Source organism: Ostrinia furnacalis, unplaced genomic scaffold (genome assembly GCF_004193835.3).
Source record: "Ostrinia furnacalis isolate ACB-3 unplaced genomic scaffold, ASM419383v2 OfSCF6844, whole genome shotgun sequence".
Taxonomy (NCBI): Eukaryota; Metazoa; Arthropoda; class Insecta; order Lepidoptera; family Crambidae; genus Ostrinia; species Ostrinia furnacalis.
Window position 1 is genome coordinate 406,908 of NW_021137083.1, and position 26,024 is coordinate 432,931.

General features: G+C 37.9%; 1 protein-coding gene across 3 annotated transcripts in view; it reads right to left on the bottom strand.

Moving 5' to 3' along the window:
- LOC114362863 (uncharacterized) overlaps nt 1-26,024 on the bottom strand; it is a 127,587-nt gene that overhangs the window by 51,766 nt on the left and 49,797 nt on the right. For all 3 annotated transcript variants that reach the window (XM_028318426.1, XM_028318424.1, XM_028318425.1), the window contains exon 9: nt 804-936. In XM_028318426.1, coding sequence (XP_028174227.1) covers nt 804-936 — 133 coding nt within the window. The remainder of the gene's footprint in view (nt 1-803; nt 937-26,024) is intronic.

Here is a 26,024-nt window from a genome sequence, read left to right on the forward strand (position 1 = left end):
CCACGAAATATATTATAACGAATGTTGGCCAAACAAGATTGTCCAACGTTGGCGCCATAACATTTTAATAAGCAAATTAATTTTCACGTGCCAAATATCGGTGTGCTTTTCAATAAACTGAAGGCCTATCACAGTTTCCCACTAATTTGGAAGCCATTTTGTTTTCCAGTCTGAAACTGCAATTTATCCTTCGGAATTTAAAAGCTTTTTGATGTGTAATTAACTGTGTACCTACGGCGGACAAAATGATAATCAGAGGTTATTGAAATAAAGTCATTCATGGCGAATATGAAAAGAATTACACGGTATGGGACGGCAACATTTAATAACGCCGGAATTAACCGATACTTACTACTTTATGTAAGCGTATATGCGCTTTCAATTAAGTATTGCCGTATTTACTCATAAAAATAATGCGACGAAAACGTTTTTCGAAGCTACAGATTTTTTACACAGTTTTTAGCTAAGTTGAAATGGTATTTCTATTGGAAGCCCGCTTTGCTCATAGCACTTTGCTCACAGCACTACCGATATTTAATTAGTAATACAACGGTAAAATAAAGATTGACCGTGATACCACTCACTAGTTAGTAGTGCTACTGGTAGGGCAAACGCAAAGTACGAAGTGGGTGTGGAAGAATGGTTAAAAGTGACCACCGCTCGAACTGTGTCGGCGTCGCAAAAAACCACTGGCCTAGTTAGGGTTGCGGGAACCCGGAAAATGCAAACGGCCTATGTCCGGCACTAAAGACTCATAATAGTAATGAAGATAATATTATGTCTGTATTATGCTAAAGACTTACCTCAGCCAATGTCTCTTAGCAATTGCAGTGTGACAGCAGATCGCGTCGTACTGGTCCGCGATCCACACGATGAGGATGATGTAGAAAGCCGTCGTGGTGTCGTTGAAAAACTCCGACATGATGGCTTCCATACCTGCGGACAAACAGAAATTCCGTCAGAATAATGTAGACAAAAATGCAACTCCGACGTATCACAATAGGGACTATGACGTATAATCAACACGCGAACTTAATTATTGATTTCAAACCTGCAAAACATCGAATTTCACAACCTTTTCAGGGTTATAATGAAGTGTTTTTAAAGAAGTTATGTTATTTTATGAATATGTAATTAGATTTATTATCAGGTCGTTATTCACAACAATTTATGCTGTGATTTTTAAGCATTTATTAAGAAAATTTCAGTATGTGATAGAAAAACGGATAGCTTTACCATTAAAATATTTAAAACATACCTAAGGTACGAGTACATGTACGAAAAATATCATATCTTTGTGTTGAGATTATTTTGGAAGAACTAATTAATCTTTCCGAACATACAATCTTGCATACAACCCACCATTGCTTATAATCTTGCAGCTAACACCCTGCACCCGAAAATGAGACACGATTTCGTCTGAGACAAGGTGCAGACGTATCACATTACGCGATAACGGTACTCGAGCGAATAAGCGGCACATCTCCGGAATGAATCGGTCGGGTCGTCGCGGTAATAAGCTCGCATCGGTTCAGGATCCAACGTTCGCAGTGTCGACACCTAATTAGGTTCACTCAAGATACATATCTGGTGAATCTCTGGTGTGTATCATTTCGCTGTTCGGTTGAGCGCAGCGGTAGTAATATTTTGGGCTTTGTTAAACATTATATTAAAAAGATATTACCGATGTTTAGCTCTACTTAAATAGCTGTTTGAAGATTATAAAACTAATAAGTACTTTTTTCATTACTTTTGTAAACGAATGAAATGAAAGCAAGGTCCGTTATATTGTTTTAACGAAAGCATTGTCGACACTTAGGCTGGGTTGCACCATCTTACTTAAATCACAAAAAAAAAACTTCAAAAAGTCTGTCAAACACCATACAAAAACACCGATCATAGTTATAGTTAGGGTTAAATTCAAAGTGGTATTTACAACTGAGACTATTTTCTTCATCTGCAAAATTTAAAGTCAAAAAGATCTAAAACAAGTCTAAAATAGATGGCTAAATCTATTTCCAGACTGCATTAAAGCAGACCTTATAAATCGTATCTCACATCGCGACCGAGCGGAATGAATCGGTCGGGTCGCTCGGCGGGCGATAATAAGCTTCTACCGGGTCGGTTCAGGTTTCGGTCGTTAGCGCGTAATTGTCGACACCTAATTAGCCCGAAGCCCGGAGCCGGATCCGGTGCGGTGTCGCTCTCACACATGACCCGCTGGTTTTAACTCGTCGGCTTCCGCGGACGGTGATATATCTTATGTTTTTTAATTCGTTCCAGTTTTAGATGATACTCAAATGATACTTAAGTAACAATCGTAGTCTCAAGTCATATTATTAATAAACCTATGATCGAATTTTGAGCTCTATTTTTTATTAATAAAAGCTTTTTCTAAGCTTTTTGTTTAATTGTTGTTTTTTCATATTTTTAGTAGGTTAAATCTTGCTACTTATTTTTAACAAGTTCCCATAGGTCCAATAGACTTATTGAAAATCGCAATTTGTACATGCACAGCTAAAACTTCATTCTCTCTGTCTACATCCTAAGAATTTGAATGGACAACTCAAAAACTTTTAGGGCGCAAAGGACACAGAATAACGCTATCTAACAGTAAGTTTGTCTCAAACTCCGTCCGTACAACCCGGCCGTATTAAGTGTCAAGCGCAGCAAATTACATATTCTCGGCGCAGCTGTCTGGTCATAATTCAAAAGCAGGAGTTAATTGAGTGTAGGAGAGCGGACACGACTAAACGTCGCCGGGCCGGAGTCGGAGCCGAGTCGGACTTCCGATCGGGTAACGTGTTTATTGTATCAGTGTCGCTGTCCTCATCAAAATGCAAATGAGGCCGGCCGCGGCGCCGGACAGCCCGTATTGAGTTATACCCCGCACGATATTCATGTTCCGAAATTTCAACGCCTAAATTTTGAATGAAATCGAGACAACTTGCGGGCCGAATGCCCAATGCAATCCGGGCGGTGATTAGAACTCGAATGCGTAATATGGTTGTGATTGGATTGAACATATCTCACAAAACATAAATAATCAACTTTCCAACATAACAAAGATATTGTTTTCTACCTGCTTTGACAACTACCTCTAGTTGCGTCTAGTCTATAATAAGCGTGATTTCTATATAATTTTAGTAGTAGTACCTATTCTTTTAAGAACCATAGTTTTTCTACGTCAAATCTTTTTTGTGAGATACCTACTTAATGTATGTATTTTCAAATGTTAAACTTGTAAGGTACAATGTGTGCAGTGTGCACGATACGTTTTTAGTTGGCCTATTTAATTTCAACATTCCACATTCAACCCCGTCACTAAACTTTACTTCCCTCAAACTGTTCGACGAAAAGTCAACAACATTGACGTCCAGGAGTCACCGGTTACCTATTCAGCGGAGCATGCGACGTAATCCAGAGTGAGTCGAGTAAACAAATTACCGGCGGGTCGGACCAGCGACGTGCCGACAACCGTGCGCTATTAATTTTAATTCCGCCGCTAGACGGAGATCGCCGAAGATGGGCGGGAGGCACGCGCGAAACTGTTAAGGAGTGTATTCAAATTGAGCAGAGGTCATCGGCACAGTTTGCAGCAATCGGGGGTTACTTGGACTTATTTGGTAGTATTGATTTTTACGTTTTTACGTGTCAGATTGCAGTGAGAAAAATTTATTGCATAGGTAATGCAATCACCATTAGGTACCTAAGGTATCTTAAAAACGAGCTATAGACTTTAATGCATAACACACGCTCGGAAAAATACACATTTTATAGGGACATAATGTGGCACCATTTAAGCTCTATGATAATCGTAGAGAGTCAACATAAGTCTGTTAGTTCAGAAAAGACCGGAATGAAATCCTACAGGTGACTGAAATTTAGATTTTCGAAAAGCTTAGACAAAGCTCAGAATCAAATCTTGCAATGTTACTGTTGATGCGAAGGCTCCGATGAGTATGCACCTTACGTCAAAATGGTCAGTATAAAGTGGCTGCTGGTATAATATAGTATGTACAAATAAGTATAGCTTGTATGTCTGTGCCAATAATTATGATACCGGCGCTAGACGAAGATCGCCGAAGATGGGCGGGAGGCACGCGCGAAACTGTTAAGGACTATATTCAAATTGAGGGCATCGGCCCAGTTTATGCCGATCGGGAACGCCTGGACTTATGTTCGAGAAACGGCTTTAGAAGCTGCTTGAACTAGTTTATTTTGAGCAAAATTGTGTCTACAAGATGTCAAAAGATTATACTAGGCTTCCAATTGTTAATTCTATCTATAGAAGGATGTTTTACTTAGTTTATACAAGTACCTATTGTACTGAAAATATAATACTAAAACTAGAAACATTCGTTCATCAGGCAGTTTTATAACATCACACTGGAAACATTGATGACCTATTTTAGTATTTCAAAAACAAATCCAATTTGGTTAATTGTTATCTTTGTCATTTCCTAAATAGAAAAATATTGTGAGCTTTTTTGTTCATTTATAATCTTTGCTAGGTACCAGTTTTATCATAGTATTAAATAACACGCAAGTCACTTTGAATTTAAGTAACAACTAAGTTAAATTAATAGGCTCCCTAAATTTTCAGGCACCAACTAAATACAAATCACAATACCCATTATCTGCCTACTTTAGTGAAGTAATATGAGCTATCGTTTATCCCAAACATAAGGTAATAATAACCTGGATATCCGACATCTCTGAGGTAATTGGAAAACGGAATACATTTCATCAGTCAGGAACAGGCGTGGCTGCAGGTGGTCGCGGGCCGCTGCGTCCGACGCGTGTCCGACGGGGGAACATGTTGCCAATGTTTATAAGATATGCCTGAATAAATCAACTTTTGTGTGCGTTACAATGTAAATTCAACACGCAATATTTTTGAAATATTTATAAATTACGTACTAGATATTTTAAGCAAAAAATAATGGCCTGTGTACAAATGAATTTTGAGTCTGCAGCGTTGCTTTGACACTATGTTCTTATTTTCGTGTTTACTTGCTCTTTGCTTCCTGAATCTCTGTACGAGTGCAAGCAATTCAAAAATATACATAAAATATTTTCTCCTAATAACAAACAAAAGATCATCAACAACTTTTGGAAGTCACCAACGAAACTGGCAACGAATACGAGTAAGGTACTTTGTTCTTTGTCCAGGTAGAGTATACAGCCGACAGCACATCAGGCTATGCATTTTTGTAGCAAAACAGCACTTATCCCAACTACACAAGATGCAGTGTTCAGCTGGACGTGCTGTACATTTATAGCAGTGCAGTGCAATTCCAGTGCATAAGCCGGGCCTGTAAGACGCACACAAATTGTTACTTCCACTTGCTAGGTTTAATCAAGGGGGACACCCGCCGCGTCGGTGCGCGGACGGTGCAAATTGAGAATAATGGACGCCACCGGTTAAGGCAGTGACACCCAACCTTTTCTATCTGGAGATTCCTCAAAGCGCACCCATTTTGAGGCGCACGTGAACTATTGCTCGAAGCGTACCTTACCTTTTTTTTGCGTCGGGAAATGCTTTGCGCATACCCACTGGCTGATAGGGACAGTCAGTTAGTGGGTTATGTTGGACTCTCCCCGTTGCCCAGGTATATCATATTCATCTTAGTAAACATAAAGTTTAAAATATTTTAAATTAGTAAACAGGTGCGCTTGTATGAATAGTTTAAGTGCGTTTAATTAGGAGCGCCTTAAAAATAGGTGCGCTTCAAAGAATACCTCCTTTTCTGGACCAAAGACCACTTGATTTTTTTAATGTTCACAGAGACCATGCCATATAAAAAATAAGCAAGACATATTTATTTAGAAAATCAAATACCCAATCGAGTTATGTATGAATGTGATTTTACAGAAAAATGTACAACTGTGGTTTTTTTTTAAGAGTCATCGATACGCTTAGTGCGAGCTGGCTGCAGCTTAGCTTATCCTAAAAGTAAAATTTCTTATTACTCAAACCCTGCTATGCCACCCGGAGGGATGTCCTGCGGACTACTGGTTGGGAACCCCTGGGTTAAGGGTTGTGGCAGATCTGATAGCGCGATTGCTCTTTCTTATCTAAAGGGATCAACTTTTCGGCGGTTGATTGTGTTTATTGTTGCATGTTAGTCTTCTCACGAAAGTGTTATTTTGGCTTTAGTAGGTACTTTTTTCAGCTATGAACTTCCATTATTTAAAGGTTAGACTTTAACCTGTTTAATATTAAGGGATATCTAATGACGGTTTTGCTTTTGTACTTATTTGGATGGAGTTTTTACCAGACGATTGTGTTTATGCTTTGCTTAGCATGTAAGTAACGACGTGAATTACTTAGGTAAATGAAATATGCATTGATACACAAAGGTGAATTCTTTGCTTCTTTGTAGTCTATCCCGAAAGAAAATGCTATACAAAATACGACTCCATATTCACTATGAAAAGGCTGCGAGGGAATATATTTTTTCGAGCATTTATAAAACAAAAATAACCTTCAGACAGTAGTCAGCACACTACCGTTGGACATGGACAGCTCGTTAGAGCATTGATAACTCCTGTGATGGAAGATAAGATTACAATGCAACATGCCACAGGAAATGACAGCAGAAGCGATGTTTTCTGACATGTTTTTATAGAGAAGAAATGTAGTCAAAGCGTAGGCCATTTGATGGTAAGTTATCATCTTCCTATAGACACTGAAATATCAGAAGATACATTTTTTTAAACTTAAAACTTATCATAAAAGAGATAAGCCTGATATACCTAATATTTAGTAATAAGTAGAGCTTTTATTTCGTTACCAAAACTCATCTGTTATGTTTTCCTCTTGCAGAGATTTGGCCGCTAATTACATACTTTTCCGTATATTCATAAAGGGTTTAAATTTTGCAGGAAATGCAACTCTGGTGACAGTTGTGCGTATCTTACATAAGCATGTTACAAAAGCGTGACAAACTAAACTAAGACTAGCGCACCCCGTGGCCAGTTTCGGCTAAGCCGTGCATCGGTGATCCGCCTTTACAATTTCGTTAGCAAGCAAGGAAATGCTACTGGTGACAGTTAAATTGTGCAATTGTGCATACGTTACATAAGCATGTAAACTAGACAACCGTAACGAACTAGCAAAGACTAACGCGGGCGGCGAGTATCGGCTAAGCCGTGGCATGTGCCTGCGTTTACAATGTTAACGCGTAAGGAAATAATGCCAGCAGACTGTTGAAATTGTGTGTTACATAAGCATGTTACAAAGGCGTGACGAACTAGCGCGAACTAGCGCGAACTAGCGCGGACTAGCGCGCCCCGCGGCGAGTTTCGGCTAAGCCGTGCATCGGTGATCCGCGTTTACGACCTCGTTAGCGCGTAATCGCGACGCTGCACGATCCGGATTACGCCTGTGCATTATTAGTGTTTTTATTGATTCACTCGGCTGCCGTCGTAAACTGAGATTATTATTCGCGACGCCCCCGCCCGCTTCCCCGAACCCCCCGCGGCCCTCAGCCCAGTTGTTTTGTTACTTAATCGCGACGATAACAACATTTAACGACGGCTAGGTGACTGGCGAAATTCCGCTCCGATGTTTAGTGCTCATTCTATTTTCATTAACCATTTACCCACTTAATGATCCGGATCCTAAGGGAGTGATTCAATGACTTGAACCCATAAAATTAAACCTTAGCGTGACCTGTACAAGTACAATCGATTGACGTGCTGAGATTTTGCTTAATTTATTTGCTCTTTGGCGAAAGACGAGACACTAATTTAAGAGCGTAGTTATTTTATGTCACTCGAATTCGAAAAGGGGGTTCATTTTATTGATTTCTATTTGGGTGTCAAGTAAAAATTACGAGACGGAGATGTTTTCATTTATATGTTTGCCAAAAAGTTAGATCTATATATTTGAAATTTTAAGTAATTAAAATACCAGCTTAAAAATGTACCTACAGCACTATTTTCAATAAGAAATTAAATATAAAAACATTTTTGGGATGTATGGAATACATTCCATGGCATGCCGAATATAACATGTACGAAATTAATAATAGGTACTGAAAAGTGGATTGATATGGCTACAATATCGATAAAACGTTACACTGTCAGGTGTTACCGAGCCGAGAGGGAAACAACGATAGTTAAATATGCTTATTTTGTATCAGAATCAATTTGTAGGACAAATGCAGGTTTATTTCAATGAAGTTCGGGTTAATTGTAAAATAAATAATCTGAAGTAATCGGTTTATTAAAAAATGCACGTAATTTGTGTATGCCAGTAATCTTCATAATCAAGTAAGGGATTAAGTTAGGCAGACGACAAACTTTTTATAGTTAGAACAGTCTACAGTCTTACAACTCTACATTATAAGATGGGGTAACTTATGGACCAAAAGATAGAAGTTGTGCGAGATTGACTTTTTTAAGAGTTTTTAACGGCTTTTTTGTGTTTCCCAAGACAAGTGTTTGCCGCAATCGCCAATGTCTATTCGCTCTAGGCTATCTTCCACCATTATTCGCATAATACACTACAATAAGTATAATCCTGCACCCAGTTTAGGCGTCTACAAACTCGGTAACCAGCTAGCCCGGCCTGAGGTCGATGCATGTTAATAGAGCCCATTGTGCCGCCCCGTGCACAAGATTAGCCGCGGCCGAGACGGCCAATCTGTACCTTGCCATACATCTCAATTTCCATAAAGAAATAAGACCTCCATTTTACAAGAGTTGAATTTTAAAACGAATAAGCTTATGTAATTCCTTTTTAAATATTGCCTCATTTAGATCAAATTAAATGGATGAAAGCGTCCATTTGCTTATCAAACAAAATATAATTTTTGGTTACACACGTTACGGATGGATAGATATATCTGACAGATAAAGTGGCCGGTAATTAGCAACGCTCATTTATTTTCTATTGAACCGAGAAAACGGGCCAATGAATAAAACTAAAACCATTGTAAATAAAACATAATTCTAATGCTGGAAAGACAATAATTAATAATCACAAAACAAGACTAGGTCACAAAAACAACGAAACAAGTAGCTATAAAAAAGCAAAGAGTATTTTATCGACTCAGCATCTCACCATTTCAAAGTCAAACATTCAAAAAACACCTGGAAACAAGCGAATCGTGTAATTCAGCTTATTGGCGTGCCAACCCCTGGCTGCCGGGTGGAAGAGTCAATCATTACCCGCCGAGGAGGTTAATTTCGGTAATCCGCTTTGGCACTCGCCTAAAACCTGCTCTCTGCCCTCTGCCGAGCAGATTACAGTGCGCGCACAATGCCTCGCTTTGGTGGCAATGATGGTGTGTTCGTTTATACAGCACAATGTTGCAGTCTGTGTTAAAACAGCATTTCTTTCCATGAAATGTATAAGTATTAAAACGATTTCGTTTTTTTAAGTGACGTTTTAAGCGAAGTATGTTCATTTATTTAACAGAACATAATGCAATTAATGTTTCGTAAGTTTTTTTGGTACAAATAATATGGTAGACGCATTATTATAAGAAACACGCAACGTAGAAAATAAGTACATAGAGTGAAGTTTAAAATTTATTCAGTGCTTCAAATCTAAGCAATATTAATATCCCACGGTACGCCATCACAATCTAGTTAGCGATATTGCATGGTCACAAATCCTTCAACAATAAAATCAACCAAATTCCCAATACTCCGAATGGGAACAGCTTTGGCGAATACGGGTCATATTCGGACGAATCGAACGTAGCGCACGGTGAAAATAACGGGTGAGCCCTAAATTGGGCCAGCGTTTCAGCGGGCACTAATGGCAAAAGTGGATCAGCGAGGCCAGCCTAGTATATACCTATGGCTAGAGCCGAACAAGGTTGGTAGTGGCTAGTGATGTAATCGACTATAATATCAATATTCTATGAATGATTACAAAAAACTTAACAATGTCAAACTTATAACGATTGAACCTTATAAAAAGTTACACACTTGTTGAGCACTAGTTTAAAATAACGTTTCATTTTTAAACGACATTTCATTAAACACATGTGTTCAACGAGCGTGTAACTTTTGTTAATAAGGGGGTTAGTAGCAATGGGCATTTTATTAGTATCGATTTACTCTTTCATGAGATGAAAGATGAGTAATTTTTGATTTCAAGTTCCAAAAAGGCAAGGACTCTCAGACACGATTTAACAAACCGATAGCGAAAATCGATGAAAGATCGATCAGAATCGATTCAGCAGGCGCTATCCAGGTGGCACCGTGGCCGGCCGAATCAACATTTGCCGACGGATCGAATTACCGCCGCGCGTCACCGTAACGTAATTGATTCAGCGTCTGGCCGGCCTTTTTGTCTCTGGCCCGGCAAAAATTTTAAATCCATCATCGCTAATTCGATATTCTCAGTACGCTGCGCTTTGGGCCCCGGGAGCTGGCGTGATTGATACACTTAAGCATAACGGTGTTTACACGGCGGTGAAGTTTACGGGTTGCGCGTGTGCTTCAACTTTACTTTTTTCGTAGCTCGTAGCATCGTAGCTTTCAACTTTACTTTTTTCGTAGCTTCGTAGCAAGGCGGGAAACTCATTTTTTAGCGTTGCATCATAATCATACTATGTCATGGTTTATTTTGCTTTAGATTTTTGTTACTTGGCGAGTACGAAGTTAGATAACAAACTTTATACCGACGTAGTATGTTTTGGCACAAACATTACTATGAGGTCTCACAGTGCGCGTGGACGCACAGGGTGACATAACCAATCACAGAGCTCTATTCAACGTTGTGCGTTCGAATTGCTGTTTCACTTAAGTAGGCATCGTTTGTGAATACGGGCGATCATGTAGCGTCCTTACTAGAAAATTTTCGATCAGGATCAGACTGTCTTCTACCTTTCACCGCGCTTCATATCCAAGCTAACATGAATAATCGACTTCTATAGTCAACATTAAGCAGCACGTAACATTCGTACACGCTAAATAAAACCTAGAACACATCGGAATGCGGCCCGTGCGCAACTCACGTGCAATTGAACGCCACGCGACGTGGAAACAGATACGCGCGAGACCGTTTTCATACCGAGACGTGCATTTGTATCGAGAAATGAGAATATTCAGACATCGAGACGGATCGAACGAAGCAGTGCATGTTGCGAACGCATCGCAGACAGCGCGGTATTGGAACTTGCAGGTATTCCTGGATATTTACAGTAACATCAGTGAGAATTTAAAAAAAAGATTCGAAGTGGCGACAAAGAGATGCTTCTACATAGTAATCACATACTCATTCGTACTAGTGTGAATATAAACTTATTCAATCGGAAGCAATCAACTAGAACTGATGAAATTCTATTGTGCCCAAAAATAGTTGTATTTTTTTTTTAATTTCATTTCATTTCATTGTATTAATATCAATTAAAGTCTAAGTCAAAATTGCTTTATTTGTAATTATCTATTATTATTAGTTATTGTACTAATAAATAGTACTTACAAATCGTCAAATATTTTGCTCTTAAGGAGCCTCTACATGTCTCACAATGTTTTTACCCTACCAGCGCTTCGAGACCAACATTTGGCAAGTGCTGAGAAGAATTGATTGACCTTTACTCGTGTACAATGAACATTTTCTTCGGTGTAAATAACAAACTCCCTTCACCACAATAACACGATAATTCCATTTTGTAAAACCATACTGCACATGTTATAACTGACCGCGTTCCAGTAAAACAAATGTCATAAATAAACTCCTATATTAGTTTTATAAAGGAAACTGTATGCATTTCGAAATGAAAAACCAGGACGATACCTGAGGGACGCAAAGAGCAATATTGCTGAATTCGATTTAAACTATGATAGGTTTCAACACGGGCGAAATACCAAGGAGTCTGCAATAAAAATTATGAATACGGATTAGACAACGGATGAAGCCTTCAGAACTTTAGATTTGCATGGTTATTTATGCAGTCCATGGCTGCATGGCATGGTGTAGGGAAAAAGACAATAATATGATCGAGAGTTTTTTTAACGATTTGCATTTGTTTTTTCCTTCACTATTTCTGCATTTTTCTACAAGCTTAATAATGTCATATTCAACACTATTTTCACTTTGTAAACTTCGTGAGAAAATCTATATAGAGCCGCTGAAGGTTCTGAACGCTGTCGCTCACTTCCGGTGGAGGCGGATGTTGTCAATTTATACAAACTAATTTAATTCTTAGCGGTGAAAGGTGCTGATGCTACGAGATGCAGGTCAGTAAAGATACAAGGCAATTGAATTGGTGATATTTTATTTCAATAAATTTTATGAGATAAAATCCGATTTTTTTATTCGTTTCATAAAAAGGTGTTATCTCAATAAATATTATATTTAAAATTTGTAGTCGTATGTAGGATATAACAAAATGGAGCACAAGCGATACTTATCTACTTATTTACATGTTTTCCATAAAGAACAATAAAGTAACAAAAACGTAATGTGAATACGATAGAATGCTACGTGAAAATTTATAGGAGAAAGATATTGGTTCCAACTTCTTTATACAGAGAAAAAATACCGCAATATATTCGTATGTACTTAGCGCGGTCAGCATCTCCAAATAAAAGCAAATCAATCCGCAACCGACGTACTGGCTCGGGGAATGATAACAAACTGCAGTTAGGGATGGCGATCTAAAATCAATTAATTAATCAAGGAATCTGTTTATAAAAAATGATAATCGCTTTATGGATCCAGTCATCGATATTTCACCCCTATGGACTTAGGTTGGATTTAGCCTATTTTAACAAGAGCTTTAATTTTAATTAGAGACAACGTTTCGTACGTTGTCTCATGAAATAAAATACCTACGAACTTGAAGAGTAAAAATGAAAATTGTACTTAACCGCCTCTGTCTGTGGTCTAGTGGTAAGACCACCTGCTTAAGACGCAGAAGTCCCGGGTTCGATTCCCAGTTGGGGCAGATTTTTCTGTTCGGTTTGGTTGACTTGTTCTAAATCCGCCTGGCTAGCTACCACAATCTTACCCAAGTCTGTCGTCATAACATCAATGTTAACAGCATAGCCAGTTCCTCCGAGGTTGAGGATTCCGGGTAAAGCTCGCTTTTCGGCCTGATCATCACTTACCATCAGGTGAGATACAGGCCAAGAGCTTCCTCGTTGTGGATAAAAAAAAATCAATCTTTTGTTCTTCCATTTTTTGAGAATCGAATAAAGAATAGATCTTATTCGCAAAGAATCGCCACCCCTAACTACAGTGGCACGCGTGTCCGGCTCATACAGTGTCCGGTGTCTGTTTGAGTTCGGACGCACCGGTCTCGGCAACTAATTATACCTCCGGGCGGCCGCTTCGTTCTTGGCCAACTTTGAAATGAATCGCTCAACTCCGCACAGCGGTTTGTGCCGCCCGCAAAGGGTAAAATCATTGGGGCCAAGACACATTGACGGATCTGCTATAATAGTTAAAGTTTTGAATGTATGCTGAAGACGATAAAATGGTCTGATCCATGTGAAAAAGAGTAAATCCATATTACTACTCATATTATTATGATGTCTCGATATGGCATTGCTTATGTAACCTTTTATCTCCGTCCTGCATATTTATTCGGAATCCTTAATTTTATTGTTATTATACAGTTACTAAGCCCATCAAACCCACGCTAGGTACCGATATATTACCACCAAAAATTATTTACAATACTATCAATACTAAGTGATAAATAAACCCCGCAAACATTATAATTATCGCACGAGTAAAATAGGAAGGATGATGACGATTGATGACGATGACTCGACAGCGTTACCCCCATGCATAGCAAATTCTATTTTTTCATAATATGTAAGCCCTTTCAGGGCACTTAAAAACTTTCAAATATAATTTTCCCCACCACCACTTCGGGCCAACATATCGGCTGGTGCACTATAGCTCCGTTGTGGCTTCGGCCTTAGCTCCAACGCGATTTGTCCAGCCGCAAAGGGTACAATACTTAGTGAAACTAATTTTAAGTGTTCTTGATAAGCGATTTCAAATCGGGTAACTGTGTAATTGCTATTTTGGAACTTTAAGTTGAGACGGTTCATCGATATAAGTTATAACCTGAGGTTTTACGGTTGGTAAAGAAATAGGCAACACAAAAACTTTTTCAAATCTTGCACACTTGACTTTCCTAGACAAGATTTCGCATGGTTGAATATAATATCTAATTCCAGAATTATTCTTATCTACTTCGGCTTTATACACCCGCTGACTAAATAAAAAATGATTCCTTTAAATATAAGATAATTCAAAGAAATCTGAGTGTAAATATATGTAAGTATTTCTAGTCCTGAATCCTTATGAGATTTGTTGAGTACATTATACAAACATGATTCGCGTTACAAAACAAATGTTAATCTCCAAAGATATACAATTAATGGAACAACTTTTAACGAATTTCAAGTGTCAGGAATTTGTGTTCGTCGCCTAATTTAACTTCTGCCTAACAGAAGCGTGTCAAAACAAAATTAATATTTAACTTTATTTATTTGCGTGATCCTTAATATCGTTTATAACGCCTTTAAATCGCTAAGACATAATGTTAACAGCATTGTTGTGTTCCGGCAGTTAGAGGTAAGATAGCCAGTTCCTCCGTGGTTGAGGATTCCGGGTGAAGCTCGCTTCAACCTTCGGCCTGATCGTCACTTACCATCAGGTGAGATACAGGCCAAGAGCTTCCTCGTTGTGGATAAAAAAAAAAAAAAAAAAAAAGACAGTTTAAGCTGTAGACTTTAATCATCTTTGTTGCCACATCTGTTAAACAAAAACAAAGTTTCTTATTTTAGAAATATTCGAATTCCGTTTCACACAGAAATATTCGACTGAAAGTATTAAGAGTTGTGCGATTTCAAATCCTTTTCCAATAGTTGAATACAGGTACGACTGCTGAAACGCCCCAAACACTGAAAAAGTGTTTGGTTAACACAAAAAAGTGACTGCGACTGCGAACTGAGTTAACCTATAACTAAATCAGGTTTAGCTCACTACAACATACTTGTTGAATTTACACAATATTTCGTTCATCATTATTGAAGTTAGTAGTAAACCTTCAGTTCGCAAGTCACTCTTTTTTGTAAGCAGTAACCAAAACCATTTTTTTCAGTGCGTATCTAAGTCACTGTATCAAGAAAAAATGCACAGTGAAAACATAAATAATTTGCTGCGAATATCATGCTAATGTCAGATAGGGTTGTACATTTTGTGTCCGATATAAAATTATCCTACTAATATCATAAATGCGATTACTAATAAAAACTGAAAAACCTAGTCTATTAGCCGGTACAGCGCTACATGCGCCTCGCTGTTGATTTTCGTTTCATTTCTTAGCGTTTTTCAAAGGAGACCGGCCGTCTCATCTGTGTACTAGCTCGGGGGAACGAATGTTCTATCTAATTAACTTAATCATAAAGCGCCGGTTATTGCCTTGTCGGCTTGGAACGGTTTAATCGGAAACTCGCCCCGATATTATGCCGTGAGATTTTTCGTTACCGGATTAAACTACGCTACGCTACTTTGTTCAACCTGCATGCAATATCTGCCCAGTTTCAGACTACCATTTTATCTTTTAAATCATTTTATGTACTTACACGGAATAATAAAAACATCGCCAGTCACAAATGGTTATTAAAATATTAATGAACAGGTGCATTAACATGAAATGGATTCAGACCACAAATCTGGTTTGTTAATGTCATTAATTATATTAACGTTATCATTTTGAAAGCCTTTTTACCGTCAGATGTTATTGGTTACGGACGAAATCATTTATTAAAACATAATATCCTCATTAATTAATATTAATCCTTGAATCTCAAGCCATAGAACGGAATCGAAAGGATTTGTAAGGTTAGGTACTATGGACTTACTTTAACGTGTGTGCGATTCACTTTTAAATCTTGTTATACTTATATTTTCTAAGTAAGTGCATCAACTTTAAAGCATATTAAATAAAATATTGAACAGCATAAACGTTCCTTGATAAACCAAATAAATTAATGTGCCAAATCAGTATTCGTGCCAAATTCGTGACGTAACGTTACGAACGATGAAATCTAATATTGTATTAATTACCACCTAACCCTAAAATGCCTATACTTCGTTAGTGAAAACTGGATTGGCAGCGTTAGCGCTAATCAAAGCCGCACGACCCTTGACATGATTATCGCGGGCCCGATGATGCACTCGTAACCCGCAGCCGTAAAGTGGCCAGTTGCCGCCACTTTGACAACTGAATTACCAAATACGTCAGATTCTGCGGGTAAATTTCAGGTAACATTAAGTATATTTTATATCAAAGTCGCACATCCCTTGACATGATTACCGCGGGCCCAATGATGCGCTCGTAAGAGTAGGCGCACACCGTTGATTTTTCGTCGGCAGATAGTTTAGTCGGGCTGTTGATCAGTATGGGCATCTATGGGAGTGCGCACACTACGCCGATTTGATTTGGCCGATTCTTCATACAATTTGAAATCGGGCACAACTATCGGCCAATTAAAAATCAACGGTGTGCGCCTACTCTAACTCGCAGCCGTAAAGTGGCCAGTTGCCGCCACTTTGACAACTGAATTACCAAATATGCCAAGTGGCTGCGGGTATATTTCAGGTAACAACAGGTGTATTTTATTTTGTCTTAATAACACCTAACTCTAAATTTGCTTTAATACTTCGTTAGTGAAAACTGGATTAGCAGCGTTAGCGCTCGACATGATTATCGCGGGCCCGATGATGCGCTCGTAACCCGCAGCAGTAAAGTGGCCAGTTACCGCCACTTTGACAACTGAATTACCAAATACTACTTTGACAACTGAAACGCCAAATTTTGCCAGAAAGTTACCGAAATTTTAAAAGAAGGTAATTTTTGAATGCAATCTCTACTTTTACCTCAAGATTTAACTAATTTCTTCTCAAAGAAGAGTCACAGCATTTAATTGCGTATACCTACATACAGTATTTTTAATAGCACGCACAAACCTCTCAAATCATAAACTGAACAGGAAGTATTACTGTGTAATAAATTTGTTTGACGCCAACAAAACGCTTTTAATTCCACTTCACACTAAATTTATAAATACTAAAGCAGGAGTTAATGGCGTTCGCGCCACGTAATAAATTCTAATGAACAAAGGTTTGTGCTTTTATAAATTTAAGAGTTGGCCTACTTGTTTATGATGGCAGGTTGGCGTCAAACATTTGCTTCTAACTAAAGTACACATTAATTAATCACCTTTCATATAATGAATGAAAGCTCGTAAGCCAAAATTGTGTTATTTGTGTTATCTTTTCCCCTTACATTAATATTAGTAAGTCCCAAATTACTTAATGACTATAAATAAAAAAACAGAAAGATTTTTGTCCCAAGTAACAATCTATTTTTTACAGCATCATTTTTCTATTCATTCATAGTTCAAACCTTTTATTGACAGGTCAGTTCAAATCCTTTAGTCGCTCTATCTCTCTCTACATCACTAGCAATCTAATCTCAAACTATTCGTAGTAAAATTAAGTTTTCTCAATTAAATTCGCGGAAAGAACTTTCTAGAAAATTTCATACTTTCATCATCCCGATAAAGCGGGCCGTCTGACGGAGGCTATCGAGTGTGGATTAATAATGAAGGAAAGAACCAGCTCGGATTACAGACTTTAGCCAGACATTAGATAGATATCGGAAGAGAAATATGATTATCGACAAAGAACCGCAAGAGGAATTATCAGAGTAAAGTCTGAAAAGTTGGTGTCGAATTTCCGACAGAGCTGAGATTTTACGTTCCGTGTCTACTTTATACGTTCATCCAATGTCGATAATTTGATAAAAATAAGTATAATTATTGGGGCTAGATTGTGATTAAGTAGGCACATGCGGTATAACATTAGTCGGTGTCTTACTGGTAGTCAAGAGTTTTATGAAAGTTTAGTAGTTTGAAAAGTATCGTACTGCTTACCCGGAAATGAACGCTACTGATAGTAACTGCTCATTTTCGGTTTAAAGATCTTTATTTTACTTTACTCATTTTGGAAAGTTTTATGAAAGATTCCTTTCGCATTTATATGTTATTAGTAGTGGTAATTTATTAAGTATCTGTAGGGTACGTACATTGCATGTTCATTTTATTAATCTAGGATAACAGTGTTGACTGTCCAATTAGTCTGTATATTTATTGAACTATCTTAAGAAAAAATATGTATTGTTCAGTTGTTTGTTTTCCTAAATAAATTAAAAAAAAAAAAAAAAAGATTTCAAACGTTTTTCATAACGAATATCTTACAAAAATCGATTTCAAATAAACATTTGTCACTACTTACGGAAAAACTTGACGCAATACAACGAAATAAGTACGACAAACAAACAATTTTATCAAAGCAGTATTAAATGTTTTACAAACTGTACTTAACATCTCACGGTGCTTTCAATGGAATCATTCGTAGCGCAACAGAGGCAATAACTCCCAGTTATCGGGAACAAGTTACCAACTTACTAAGTCCATAAGGAAATAATAAAAGTATCAGTGGCCCTCGCAAGTATCGGAGCACTGGAGGAATCAAACAAACGACTCCAAGTTCTTTAAAGTAGCATCTGGCGGTGTAGGGTTGGCTCTATTGTTTTACAGTTATTTTTAATCAACTAGAAGCGGGTATTTGGTAATTTCACCATCTATTAAATTAAGATGCTGTCTAGCTAGAATTGTGAATACCTGCTTACTAAGACCTGCGCTTACCTTAAATTCTTATTTCAGCAAATCAAAACTTAAAAAATCCTTATTTGTTCGGACTAAATTAATTACTTACTTACAGATTGACAACTTTTGCAGACGCCTTTATATGTCTCGTATTTTTTTAATTTGTCAGATATAAGAGAATAAACATTTGCAAAGTCCTGAGAAGAAAAGACCCAAACTCAGTCACCACTGCCTTCCGGTTAAAAAATTTAGTTAAGTCTCTACGGTCGTTATTTCCCAAATAATTACCAGCCAGGCAACCCTAGCCACCACTAAGCCGTTGCCAATTCAGACACTAACTCTTATTACCAACTTGGCCAGCGCTACACAACTTATAAGGAGCGCGAGATATCAAGTTACAATTACCGAAGGTGCGCCCGGATGAACGGTATAAAGTATAATACTCGTACTTGAATTTTAAGTTATTAAAAGTTGTTTCACAACTGAAGCATAGGTTCATAAACTGAGCACACGATCAAATGTTTGAGATACATGATACTCAAAGCACTAATTAAGCTGAAAACTAGGTTTCGGCTATGTAAAGTTTAGGGTACGAAAATGTATTTATTACAAGGCTTAACTTAAACTAAGGTAGAACTGATAACTTTCAATCTTAGATAATTAAATCTATCGACTGTTTTTTAAGCAGAAAAATTATCTCTATCGACGATAATGTAGAGACATTCAATAAGTAGCTTGTAACTTCCAATTAATTTACTTAGATGAAAACATATTTGACTCATAATTTCCAATCATAACATCTTCTACAGTCGCTGATATCTCTAATCCTTTTCAACCGAAACACGTGTGAAACAAAATTACTATTTCACCGACCACAATCGTCCTGAATGCAATAAAAATGCACTCTGGTTAATTCTACTCGCTTTTGTCCGGCAGTGCGATGAGCCATAAAGGCGCGAGACAAGCTAGCACACACTGGGATAATCGCATCAAGGAGATCTGGTGACAAATTAAATTCTCAACATGTCGTAATTCGCAAGTTTGTAACACTATAAAAAGTTATTGCAACGCTTAAATGTCGTTGTATCATGTCTTTCGTAATTTTTATCCGTTTCAATTAAAGTAACTGACATTTTCGAAGGCTGCCTGGCCTAGTGATTCACGTGCGTAGTGTTTTCATATTTATTCTCAGTTCATTCGTTGTTTGGTAGATTAGATGTTTTTGCTTAGTTTAGTTAGGACTTAATATTATTTACTTCCTACTTGACAAGCTTGGCACACCATCTAGGTAAGTAAGTCTTATCTTATCGATATTTTTTGATGCTGCAGCGTGATATTAATTGGTGAGAGATTGATATGCATATCAATATTGTACCGTAGCTAACGTTTAACACTGGTTTTAGGTGTATTATTATTCAGAATTTACCAAAAAGTCGACTGTCTTTCACTTTAATCCATACATGATGAAGAGTTACATCCTTGCAATGACAAGTTTTCCAATATATCTGGGTCGGTCACTGTCACTGGCAGATCGATCAGCTGGAATGGACAAACACGATACTGCACCTTACACTGACGCATCGTCATCGTACCGTTGACGTCTCCGTGACGATACAACGCACAGATTAAGGTATCTTATTCAGTTGCAATAGGTGCGAAAATGTACAGTTTGAATTGCTGTCGACTGTACCAGCCGGTCGAAATTCAACTCTAGAATATGTCACGGTGACATATGAAGGCAGCTCGAGTAACGCTGTAGCGATATGTCTTATGTGCAGTGTGTGCATTTATGAGCTGGTATTCATCATCCCTAGTTTATGGTAGTTTTTGTTTCGGAAGAGGAGGTCCACTGTTAATTGCTACTGTCTATGTAAGAGTCTACAGTCTACGAGAATAGGTATAAACATGTTTGACTGTTTTTCGTTCTTACTTTATGAATGACACTGACTTTATAAATAGAGGACTTATCTTACTTTATCAAAATAGGTTTCGATACCTACTATTCATTGAGCAAGAACATTTTCAAAGATAGTTCTTGAATATACTCCTAGCATATTCGACAATCTGCTATCCTCAAAGGTGGGTTCAAATAATCTCCTTAAAAAGGGTTTTAAAACTCCATTACAGCACCTATAGCATATCATAACGCATCACCGAAAAGAACTCGAAGCTGAATAATAAAAGTGCATTCTGTCGCGGTGACAGCAAATTGAATGAGCCGCGCGGCGTGTTTGCGTCGTTCATCAATCACCCTGTATGGATTCGTTTAATGCGCCGTCATCGGCGTCTCATGTGGCCCCACAGTCATGGGCCTTCTATTGTTTCACGGTATACACGGTCGCGTATAATGAACCTGGGTTTTTCGGGAATTTCTACAAAGGGTCGGTTAGAAAATCTTCAATAGTACCTTACCTGACCTATCTTTATGAAATAAAAACTACTTAATGTAAGATAAATAAAAATGCGTAGTTTTTCGAGTATTTTTTGTTTGATAAAGATGTCAGGTACTTTTGAAGATATAGAAGATTCTCAAATCGACCCTTTTTCTTTGCGGTCCAGTGTATTTTATCATAGGCTCGTAATAGATTACCTACACGCATATCATTTTAGACACAGCTATATGGGATGATTAGTGCTTGCATGGATTCGTTTAATGCGCCGTCATCGCGTCTCCTGTGGCACTGTGGCCGCAACGTCATGCGCCCTTCTATTGTTTCAACGCATATTTGGTCGTGTATAATGAATTTATATTTGCGACTTTCTTATTTTTAGGCCACAGAAAGCAGAAACACTAAAATATAATTGCGTAGATATGCCGTGGCCCGCACAGATACTCATGGATGCTTCTAATTATTTTACCGTATAATTAACCTGCATAAAAAGGTTTTCAATAATGGTTTTAAACAGCGATTGACAATGATTTTATGTCGTCAATAAACGAATATCTAATGTATAATGTGAAATTATGCACCTAATTATAAGACAATAGTGTCTGGTAGGCACCAATTTCAGTTATTCTCATACATACAGCTATGATACGATGAACGAACACGTCTCAAACAAATCCAATCACAACACGTAGAGCACACGCTCACTACTCTCATAATAAAACACGAAAACTGAAAACCGGGAAGAACTACGACGGCCTGCATCCGACACGCGCTCGACCGAAACGTATCCCATTGTGTTTACGGATACGGGAAATTAAATCCCCATTTACACAGAACACCTAGGGGGGGAGGGGCTGGTAATCCACGACATCGAGTCCATTGTCGGCGGAATTCGGTCGGCAGGCTTAAGGGCTTCCGAGCGGTTCTGCGGACATTTCGCAAATTAATAACCGATCGCATCTACATATTGAGGGGATAAGGCCATTCGGCGGTGTAAAATAGGTGAGCTTGGTGAAGAGTTATGTTTGAAGATAGACATAGAAGTTACTTACTTAAACTGTTTTTAAAACCGCATCTCTACCTACCTTAAATAGACCAATAATTGTGAAATGTATAACCGATGTGGCGCGACTACCTCCCTGCTACGATACTTTTGGGTACATTTCGCAAATTAATACATATTGAGATAAGACTATTCGGCAGTGCAAAATATGTGAGCTTGATGAGTTACGTCTGAACCTGGGAATAAAAGTAACTGTTTTTAAACCGCATCTCTAGCTCTCTTAATATGTAGATAAATAGGCTGCTCTATTCTAGAATAGATTTTTTTTAATGCGAGCTATACTTGTATAAGTCATCACTACTGCTACGCTACTTCTTAGTAATGGTCAAAATCAAAATCAAAAATATTTATTCAGTTTAGACCACAAGTGGCACTTATGATCGTCAAATATAGCAAACAATAAAAAGAAAAGGTAGCCCTTATAGGGCACTTTACACATCTCCTTATCTTTTGGGCCCTACCAGCGCTTCGAGACAAACATATGGCCTGGTTCTTCATGATGCCCCATGAAATTGTAATATCGCATGACTGAAGGGTCAAATGGGTGTTTTTTTTCTATTGCTTTCGAAATAACACATAAACACAGCAGTAACCGTTTATTAAACAAGCACCTTCGCTACTTATGCTTTATCATGATTATTCTAACTACATTTTAAATTCCCGTTTCCTTTAATAAAAGCTTAAACGAGGGTGATTAACCGACTTCAAAAAAGGAGGAGGTTATAAAATATGTTCGGCTGTATTTTTATAATACTGTACGTACGATGCAGTAATGGATACCGTGGCGAAAATTATGCAGCTAAGCGTGTGAAATTCGGCGAGCCTTTCAATTAATTAAATTCGAAAACATTAATTAACACCGAGCTTCGTGGTGGCAGTGTAATAAGGCGGACACTTTTAATGGATAGTTGGTGGGACTGTGTCAGTCAAAATACTCGTATAATATATTGCCAATTAAACATGCTGATAATTTCAGATAATTATTACAGGCATAATAATTGGAATTATTATTCTGGTGAAGGAACAGACGTTGTTATGTACCTCGTACAGTTAGTGTCTAATAGTTCGTGACACCCAAAGTGGCCAAAAAGTTGACTACATAATCTTATTCACATTATAACATAGACATGACGGAACTTTGATTGAACTTTTGACGCTATAGTTCCAATATACTGAACTGTCTATCCATGACATTGACAGCGGGGCGCCACCGTCAATACCGGATCGCTGGTTCCGATTTTTGCCATGTTAGAAACCATATAGTTGAACGATGGTAGCGCCCTCCTGCTATTGAGTTTGGTGGGACAGTTCAGCGTGGGTCATCTATAACACCGTGCTATAACTGACCTAATGAAGAAGAAAAAACGTAAATGTGTTACAAAAAACTTTAAAATCCCAAAAGCAATCGCAAACAAAAAGCAATCGCTCGCATCCACGCATCGAGAGCGTTCGATTCATCGGATGTCCAAACCAAACATCGCAGGTGCATGTCTGCCGGCGTAGTGCTAGGATTACCGAGCGCATACTAGTGTTGACGGACAATCGATAGTTTGGGCTACCGATAGTTTCAATCGAAAATCAGATACTCCATCGATAATACTCTCCATTGAATCGATTCTATTAGCGCAGTTAAAGTCCGATACATAATGCAGAAAAGCATCAATAAGTAGTATCAAAAATATTGGACAGCAACCGCGACAATACTATCAATCTGAATAGCTCCGAATAGAAAAAGCTGTAGGAATTGCACCCACGAACTTTCAAGTTTTTAATACATACATTTGAGATATGATCAGTTACGCATCATAATGCAAAAATTCTGATAATAGATTTTCCTAACTTTGACAGCATCTACAAACGTAACGTATTTTAATACCTACTGTACGGCTAGCACGAAAAACTTTCGAGTTCGAATCGTTTGCGTATTCGAATCGCCATCAATAGATTTAGTACGAAAACTACAACAACGCCCTTGTGAACGTGTCGTAAAGTGAACTTTGTATGAGAAATGGTTGCACGAAACTTATTTTGAGGATCAAAATTGTCACGTTATCGTTTAATTTGAAGGTTGAGTATCGAATTTTGTCGAATACGCAAACGATTAGAAGACGAAAGTTGTTCATGCTAGAGGTACTGACAGTATTGGGAACGTGCGAAGTGGGTGGAAGGGGTAAAAGAAAACGANACTCAATAAGTAACTATTGCCATTAGTTCTCAGCTCTTCTACATTCCTCACATGCTCTGCTAGCACCAATTTTTTTCCTTTTAGCTGAGTTTGGGGTTAGAAACTTATTGTGTGTTTTACACACTCAAAACCAGTTTTTATAATGACGTCCATTTCTCCATAAACAGTTTTTATCAAATCCCATTCAACGTACCACTTATTGTCTTTTAAAGTATAGCCTGACCAGGAACATAAAAACCCTGGCATAGAGGCGCTTCAATTGCATTTGATAGTGCAACACTGAGTACATTTGTACATGTATATAATAAATTAAATGAAACCATCAATCGAGCTAGTAGGATNACAGTCAAGTTTTTCTATATCTTGTATAGTTTTTGCGGCATCTGCTCTAGAAGGTCTGTAAAATTGGAAATTTTATTGTTGTCTTACATGTTCCTTTCAGGAGAAAATCGACTAAATCAACATTGAGCAAACACTATAGACATGCGGGAGCATGTTAAGCCTAGTTCCAGGGAGGGGACTGCACCGTGCGTATATTTAGACGAACCAATTAGAGCCACTTTTGACTCCTCATCATTCAAAAACTACTGTGCATTAACACTTCAAATTTAGCTCATGTATTGAGACTTGCAAGATGTACATCAGCTTCAAATTTCATAAATATACCTCAAACGGTTATTTAGGTATTGACGTTCAAAAAGCGATATTTAGAGCACTACTATCTATCTATCACATGTGAAATGTTAAAATTTACTGGTTTTTTATTTGTTTCTTTGTATTTAACTAACTACCTTTCTGGATGCCAAATTTGAACCTTCGAGGTCATCTGGAAGTGGTTAGAATTTGGTCTATAGGTCAGACATTTAGATTTTTGGACGTCAATATCTAAAGAACCGTTTGAGGCAGATTTATGAAATTTGAAACTGATGTATATCTTGCAAGTCTCAACACATGAGCCAAATTTGAAGTGTTAATGCACAGTAGTTTTTGAGTGATGAGGACTCAAAAGTGGCTCAAAGTGATTCGTCTAAATATACGCACGGTGTAGTCCTCTCGCTGGAACTAGGCTTAACATGCTCCCGCATGTCTAGAATGATTGCTCAATGTTGATTTAGTCGATTTTCTCCTGATGGTAACATGTAAGACAAAAATAAAATTTCCAATATTACAGACCTTCTAGAGCAGATGCCGCGAAAACTATACAATTTATAGAAAAACTTGTCTATCTCATCTGTAGCAAATTGAATATGCCTTTTTTGGTTCAAAGTAGTCATGTCACTAGGACGCATAGTTTCCGAGGATTAAGCGAAAAACCGAAAAGTGGCACCTTTAAACCCCCCTCTCCCCGCCGTCTCAAGGGCTAAGGGCGGGGACTTTTGCTATGTTCACCTCCTAACTAGTCTAAATAAAGTCCTGAAGTCAGAAATTGTGTTCTACAGTTTTCCATCTATAATGCTTTATTGACTGGACTATACCTACTGACAGTTTACGAATGGTCGTTTGTCCAAAACTATACTTTTACGTTCATATTATCGGTCTGTAATCGATATTCTTATCTTATCGATATTCGACAACAGTAACGCAGGATTATAACTCGTCAATGCGCGCACACGCATAATTATGCAACGCATATTTGTATGGGCGTAGGAAAACAGGAAACTGGGGCAGTAAAGCCTGCAAATAGAGCACTTGAAACTGAAAATATTACTGGATTACG